The sequence below is a fragment of the Olea europaea genome, chromosome 1 (genome assembly GCF_002742605.1).
Source record: "Olea europaea var. sylvestris chromosome 1, O_europaea_v1, whole genome shotgun sequence".
In the NCBI taxonomy this organism is placed as follows: domain Eukaryota; kingdom Viridiplantae; phylum Streptophyta; class Magnoliopsida; order Lamiales; family Oleaceae; genus Olea; species Olea europaea.
Window position 1 is genome coordinate 22,682,380 of NC_036237.1, and position 8,452 is coordinate 22,690,831.

Here is an 8,452-nt window from a genome sequence, read left to right on the forward strand (position 1 = left end):
AAAATAATTCACTTCCAATTAAATAATCAGTAACGGACTTTCTATTGGTAATGATAATATCTTTTTATCAACGGATATTTTGTGCCTAATATGACCATTTAACATTTGAATATTTCACCTACGGATATTCCGTTGGTAATTAAAAACGGATTATCCGTTGGTAAAATTAATTCAATTATCCCACATCGAAAGTTTACAACAAAGTTTTTGGAGTTGTCCTCTATAAATTTGTGGTCCAATAAGTGATTAAACAATATTTTGGCTTTTCAATTCAATTGTTTAAAAGTTTTTAAAAAATTATAATTATTAAATAAATAATAATAACAATAAAAAAATAAGTAAATAATTTTATTTTTTACCTGCCTCACACCTATATGATTATTTACAACATTGATTTTTATCAATTGTAATAATAGACATTTACTAACGGAAAGTTGATTGGTATTAGTTAAGATTTTTACCAATGGAAATTCCGTTGGTAAAAATTCACACATTACCAACAAATTTCCGTTGGTAAAATGTTTACTCTTTACCTACAGCACAATCGTTGGTAACTATCAGCGACCTTCAAATTAACAACGGATTTGTGGTTGCAAATATTCCGTTGGCAAAGAGTAATAGCAACGGATATCGAGATTTTAAGAACGAAAAACTCGTGCCTGAAGCCATATTTTTTTGTAGTGTTGAAAGTAGGAATTGATTAGAAAAATGTTAGATATATAACTACTACAATGAACAAAGCTTGAGAACTTTCATATTAGCCTTTGTTTGAGCTCCATTTTGGAAAAAATGAATTTTGGAATGGTAATTTTTTGGAGATTTTGTGGTTCAAAATAAGGAAGACTTTTGAGTTTGTGTAGAAATATTTTATTAGTGAATGTGTGATTGAAAATGAGTTTTGAAAAAATGGAGTCCAAACAAGGATTAAAATATGGTGGTTATATTGTCATCACAATTTTTATTTGATTCACTCCATTATAATTACAGTTATGCTCTTCAATCCTTTCTCATTGTAGTAATTATTTTCTTAAAATTTTTCGTTGAATTTATATTTTCAACCTTTTATCAATTAGTATATCTCTTCCTTGATGATAATTTATATCAAAATATTTAATTTTTAGGTTTGAAATAAAGAAAAAAAATATTTTTTTGCACTTTTTATTTATTTTTTAAAAATATGATAGAAAAAAATTATTTTACGCCATTTCAAGGAACTTTTGGATATAAAACTGTTATCAAGTTTAAAATGTGTTAACTAATGAAACGTTTGAAGATAAGAATGACATGAAAAGTCGTTAGAGACATAAATATTACAATGAACAAAGATTAAAAATCTTAAGTGCAATAAATATGGTGGAAAAAATAAAAATTGTGATGTGAATGTAATTATCTATTGAAATATGGTACATCAAATAAAAAATCTAACCCTAATATAAGCACCCTAAATTTAGAGAAGATTATTTTCCACTCACACATTTTTACGAAGACAATTTTATACAATTCCTCCTTGAAATACAACAAAATAATTCTCAAATGAACAAACCAAACCCTATATGTAGCAAGAATTAAGGTACTTTTCTTGAATTGGCATCATTCACATGCCACTTTGCCTTGGCTTTTAAGAAATTGACAATTACCCCCACAACATGTAACCCACATAGTGGGCATGTTGAGGTTTTTATTTTAATTTTGTAATTATTTTGCACGCATCGCTCTCTCATAAAATGGACCAAACTCCAAAGACTACAAAATTATTTCGTGTCCCAATTTCTTGAGTACACCATAGATGCTCCCAACGTGCCACTACAAAAAAGAAATTGTTGCGATTTTTTATTACATGTAGGTCGGTCTACCCCTTTCCACTCATTGGTAGTTGTCTCTACCAAATTTGACCCAACCGACTTCAACGACACACTCCCCCACCACGCCCCAAAAAAAAAATAAAAAAATAATAATAAAAAAATAAAAAAAGAAAAAAAAAGAGATAAAACGAAAAAAAAGTTATATTATTTGTAGAGGGGGTTTTTTTTTTTTTTTTTTCTTAAACACCTTCGTTTACAGATGTTGAGATGACATACATTTTGACTATTGATAAATTCAGTGCTTGTATTCTTGCTTGATTTTAATAAAAATTCTGGCTGTTGGAGCTGTAATTATTGATTACAAAATCAAAATTCTGCTTGGTTTGGTCAAAATATGTGGCTGATTTTACTGTATAGCAGTCAAAATTCCACTAAAAATTTGCTAGGAATGGCTTCCAAACAGGGGCTCAAATCAAGAAATAGATGATGAGATGACAAACATTTTAACTCTTGATATATTCAAATCAAGATTCAAAATGCATGTTATCTCAGCATCTATCAAACAATTTGTAAAAAAATTCTGTACAAGTTGCTTAATTGAAAAAAATTCGAAATTTTATATGGTTAAGATAGATATTAATATCATATCATGATGTTGTTGAGTGCTTTATGTTCTTCAGATGCTTGCTTTACGTTCTTCAGATGCTTCAATTTGTCTCACAACTCAAGACATTTTTCTATTCAAATCAAAAAGTAAAATTCAAAAACCTAACGTGAGCTCAAAAGGGTTGCTATTTAAGGCCCTAGTTTTAAGAATATGAATATATTCTTTACAAAACTTTCTTTTATTCTCTTGATTTTCTACTCCCAATTTTCTATTTTGTAATTGTCATAATCAAATATTCAAGGGATATGTGCTTCAGTTCCAGTTTGCCATTTTTAAGCATTATGATTTCTTCCCATATTAAAAAAAAAAAAAAAAAAATAGTTGAGCAATAATTTAATTTCTGATTTTTAATTTTTTAATTTTTATTTTTTTTCTTCCTGGAGGATACACAGGAACAGGGACATCCATTCATGAACAGCATAAAGATCCGCAAAATTGATTTATATAAAACTCTCTCTCTCTCTCTCTCTCTCTCTCTCTCCCTCCTCTATTCTCTCTCTGATTTGTCTGCACTTAAAATCCCAGAAGTTATTTTGTCTAACTTCTCTCCTTTTGCACGAATTCCCAGAACTCCGTGAATGGGATTTCTCAGTCTTCAGAAAATACCTATCAGTTTAGATTTTCTTCTACAATTTTAAAAACTTCTTGATTCACGTGATCACGTTTCGTTTTCACTTTGCATTTTTCAGTTCAAATTGTTCCACCATTCCAGATCTTGGGTTCTTATTTTTCATAAAAAGCCCACGAAGTTTCCATCTTTAAACCCACCAAGAAATCCCAAGAGTCACTTTTTCTTTCCTGAGATGGAAAACAAATATAAGCTCATATTAATCATAGGACTAACCTCATTAACATTCTTAACAATTCTGTTCCTTATAATCTTTTGCTGTAGAAGAAAAAAGCCTCAAAATGTTTCAAGGGATATAGAAGCTAGCTTTGAGTGCAAAGAAATTTCTGGGGTGGTAAATACAGATGATATTTTGATCAGGTTTCAAGATGTTGAAGATCTAACTGTACATGAATTACTGGATGCCCCTGGTGAGGTTATTGGAAAATCTAGCTATGGAACTCTGTACAGGGCTAGTTTGGTAAATTCAAATTCACTGATTTTGTTAAGGTTCTTGAGGCCTACTTGTACATTGAGGATAAAAGAAGTCGTACCAATTATAGAGCTGCTGGGTTCCATTAGGCATCCAAATTTGGTGCCTCTGAGTGCATTTTATGCGGGGCTGAGAGGGGAGAAGCTTCTTGTTCATCCATTTTATGGGCTAGGAAATTTGGCTCGTTTCATCAGAGGTAAGGCTCTTGCAGTTGGATTTTCTTGTTAGAATTTCACCCTTAAATCGAAGATTTTGTTTGGTTAACGTTTCAAGAAAAAGGGTTATGGATTTTTGCAATTAGGGCTATGTTTAGATAAGAAATTGTAGAATCTGATAGCCTGTTCTTGAAGCAGAATTAATTGTATGAAACATGTGCAATTCAAGAATTGCAAAAGGTAATGTTTAAAGGAAATGATCATGGATTTTCCAAATTAGGGCTATGTTTAGAAACACAATTTTATGATCAGATAAGCTCTGTTTGAATATAATTAATTTATCTGAAATATTTGAAATTCAAGAATGACGAAAAGTAATTTATTTTCTTTTCTTTGACTGCAGTTTTTGCAAAGGTGCATTGGTAATGCTTTAGTTGGATTCTTTCCGTGTTTAAATTTGTATATGAACTTTTTCCAGGTTCCATTCTAATCAAAAGAGCTGAATTAATTCTTTCTAGGGAAAACCTGTTTGAGCCGGGCCAAAAACAGGGGGCTTATGTGGCGGCCCCCTATTGGGCAGGCACCCCTCCAATAGGCCTCTTCTTTCTGATATGTCAACTGTCTCTCCGTTGGATTCTTATGAACACTGGACCTCTCTACTTTTTGAGTTCTAAAGTATTATTTACTGTCTTATTTGCATGTAAAACTGAATTTGTCTTGTTTTGTTTACATTTTTCCTTTTAAAATTGTTCATTTTATAATTTAGTGAGCTGTTGGACAAAGGCTTTAGGAAAAGCTTGGTGTGTAGTTTCTAGCTGGATTTTTCTTGTATTTGTCTCTGTCTGTATCATTCAGACCCCTCCACATGGGTAGATACTGTTTCAAATTCTTGCTTTGGATAACTCCTATACGTACATATATGTGTATGCATCATGCAATATTACAATATAGACTGAGCCGAACAATAATTTTCTTTGATGCACAGATGGTAATGGCGAGGCTCACAAATGGTCGATCATATGTAGGATCTCCATCGGCATTGCTAGAGGAGTTCATTATCTTCACACGGCGTTTGGAAAGCCCGTAGTCCATGGAAATCTCAAGTCGAAGAATGTACTATTGGATCGTAATTACCAACCATATGTGTCGGATTTTGGCCTGCATCTTCTCTTGAATCCGATGGCTGGGCAACAAATGCTTGAAGCATCTGCATCTCAGGGATATAAAGCTCCCGAGTTGATTAAAATAAAAGATGCAAGTGAAGAAAGTGATATTTATAGTCTTGGGGTAATCTTTCTAGAATTACTTACTGGAAAAGAACCCATTGATGAAAACCCGACTACCGATCAAGACTTTTATTTGCCTAATACCTTGAGGGCTGCAATTCTTGATGATCGAATAACGGATTTGTATCATCCAGACATCCTTCTCAGTCGAAACAGTGGTCAGACAGTAGTCACTGAAGATCATATTCTCAGGTTTTGTCAACTTGCAATGGCTTGTTGTTCTCCCTCAACTCCCCTTCGGCCTGATATTAAGCAAATTCTCGACAAGCTTGAAGACATTGCTAAGTGATTGAATCTTCCATGAAAAGTTGAACATGAAAAGCATGACATTCGGCTTGTCAACTTGATCACAAGACTTAACCATTGGAATGCTAGTTGAAGCACAATCGTAAGAGAGATTTTAAGTATATTGATGATGGGATATTTTCGAATAACAAATGCTGCTATTATTGGAGAAGAGGTTTTGAGTTCTTCCATTACAAGCCTCTGTCATTCATAGAATCTTTTGTGTACTGTCGGCCAATGAATCAGAGAAGAATACAAAAATTTCCTAACATGTTCCCTGGAATTATTTTGCTTAGTTTGTCTGATGCAGCTGTTAGGATTTCGTTCCTTTAGTTGCGCTAGTAGTTTAACGAAGTCGAGAGAAAAGATTTTCATAACCTAGGCGATGAGAAAAATCAAGATAGAGGTATAATTTTCAGTTGCTCTGGAGATGATTGACAAACTCATGCCTCGACTGAGCAGCTTCTACAGCATATGAACCAGTGAAGCTGGCATTAGCCTTCCTTCTCGGTTCGATTCTTGCATCCCTCCTGGTAATTTGTCGAGCAATTTTGTGATCATATAGGTTTGTTTAAGAATTTGCATTTCCAGTTTTCCCATTATTGTAGAAATCAAAACTTAGAAAATTGCATTTGCTGCCCTTTATTTTTGTTCTGGGATTGGATAGTGTTGTTTGCTGGAAACCTTGGAATCTGTCGGAAGACAAACACTCATGACATGGTGAATGTATAACATTTATCCCAACATCTCAATTTAGTTGGATGCTCGAATAATTGATATTATCTTTGTTGTGTAATTTAATCAGATCTTTTCTTGACTTTTTTAGTAATTTTCTTTTTTTAAATGATCAAATAACGTAAGAAAGAAAGCAACATTTCTCTGTTCTTGACTTCTTGTTAAACTACCTCTCTCACTTTTTATTTTATTTTATTTATTATTTATTATTTTTTTGGGAAGATATATGAATACTGTAAAGAATCAAAGTTATTGCCCTTGTTTGAGCCACATTTTGGATGAGAAAATGAATTTTTGAATAGTGTATTGATGATAAATGTGTGGTTAAAAAATAAGAAAAAGTTTTGAATTTGCGTATAATATTATTTTATTGAAAAATGTATGGTTGAAATGGTGTTAAATCATTATTGAAAAATGTATTTTTGTGGAAAAATGGGGCTCAAACAAGGGCATTATAAATGCTTTTTTGTTGAAGTATGTGCTTTTTATGGGAGAATCGTAGTGGAGTTGCAAGTCTTTCAAATTATTGTAGATTATACCCAAAAATTTCATTTTTGCACTCACAGTCTCAAACCTTTCATTCAATTGTAGTTGAATGACAAATGGATGGAATCTGTTCATTTCATTGTTAGTCAATCCCAAAAAAAAGAAAAAAAAAAAAAATTTGATCACATTTTGATTAATTTTAGAAGGATAAAATTGTAATTTTATATTTTCTCAATGATTAGCAAAGGCCTTATACCTTTAAAACATTAGTAGACTTTTTCCAAACCTTTAATTTGTTGCAACAGTTACTCCAAACCTTTCGAAATATTGCGGTGGAGACCATTTTGGAATGTTTTCATCCAACTGTCTGTTAGTTGACTAAGAATTTTGACTTTGACCATATTTTTAATATTTTTGAAAGGATAAAATAGTAACTTCCATTTATTACATTAAAATAAGTGAGAAATTAAATTTAAAAAAATAGAAATTAAAAACAAAAGAAAAAGTATCCAGTCCTCTTCTTCCTCCCACGCCACCCCACCCCAAACCTAGATCCAAACCCAAAATTAATTTCCGCCACCTCCACCTCCACCTTAACAGAATTTGCTCTCTTGGTCGTTTAAAAGCTTTTTTACTTCGTCATATTCAAACAATTTTGGTTTTGAAATTCCATAAGCAGCAGAAACTAAGAGCAAAAAAAAAAAAATTGAGAACATTGAGATAAATTCTTACAGACAGAGATAAAGTACTTCCGTTGAATTTATAATCTCCAAACTTAGAGTGATATTGGAACAAAAATCAAGAAATGCAAATAAAAACGGCTTACATTTTGACTGTCTTTTATCTTCATATTTTTGGTGATTGGTCATTTTTCGGGCATTGGAATGCCAATGATGATAGTGGAGGGCATGGACTAATCTCCACACGCAGCCAACTGCTTACCTTCCAGTTCATCATCAACATGTCCGCGCTTCCCCATTTTCTAAATTCTTAGCTCATACAGAATACTGCACAAACCCAATTTTTATTCAGATTTCATACAGAAGATGAAAATTAAAACACTATACGAAAATCAAATCTTTACTCTGATTATCAATTCTATTAAGGCGGAGGTGGAAATTGATTTTGGATTTGGATTTGGATTGGGTTGGGGTGGCGTGGGGGTGGGGGTGGGAGGAAGAAGACGTCTGGATTCTTTTTTTTTTTTTTTTTTTTTTTTTTTTTTCTAATTTAATTTCTCACTTATTTTAATGTAATAAATGGAAGTTACTATTTTACCTTTTCAAAAATATTAGAAATATGGTCAAAGTCAAAATTTTTAGTCAACTAACAGACATTAGGAGAAAAACAGTCTAAAATGGCTTCCGTCGCAAGGTTTCGAAAGGTTTGGGGTGACGGTTGCAACAAATTAAATGTTTGAGAAAAGTCTGCTAATATTTTAAAGGTTTGGGACCTCTGTTGCAATTTTCCCTTATATATATATATATATATATATATATATATATATATATATATATTATTTTTTTTAGTCTGTGAATTTTAATTATAATGTTTGATATTATTGGCATTCATAATCCAAGTTATTTTAAGTTCTTTTTGTTTGAAGCATGTGAATTTTAATTATGTTGTTCGATTATATTCATTTCCAATATTAGGTTGAGAACTTGAAAATAGCACAATTTGTTCTTTCTTTTCTTTCTTTGAGTGAGGTGAAGTACTTTTTAACTAATAAAATCCTGAACTAAACAAACTTGTGATCTGACCTCATGGGCCACTCCATTCCCACGAGAGGTACAACGTGACAAGGACTATCGCTATTGATATCGTTATCATTAAGTAATGTCTCATTCGGCGCAAAAGAAAAATAAAAAAATTAAACTTTGCACGGTACGGAGAGGTAGAAAACCGATGGGATGAGCGAAAATCAGACCTTGCC

At 32.1% G+C, this 8,452-nt stretch overlaps 1 protein-coding gene across 1 annotated transcript; it reads left to right on the top strand.

Moving 5' to 3' along the window:
- The first annotated feature begins 2,913 nt into the window (after positions 1-2,913).
- On the top strand, positions 2,914-6,091 carry LOC111397351 (putative kinase-like protein TMKL1). Its single transcript, XM_023024231.1, has 2 exons — positions 2,914-3,765; positions 4,710-6,091. The coding sequence occupies exons 1-2, from the start codon at positions 3,273-3,275 to the stop codon at positions 5,297-5,299; spliced, it is 1,083 nt and encodes a 360-aa protein (XP_022879999.1). The 5' UTR covers positions 2,914-3,272; the 3' UTR covers positions 5,300-6,091.
- Positions 6,092-8,452: the final 2,361 nt, after the last annotated feature.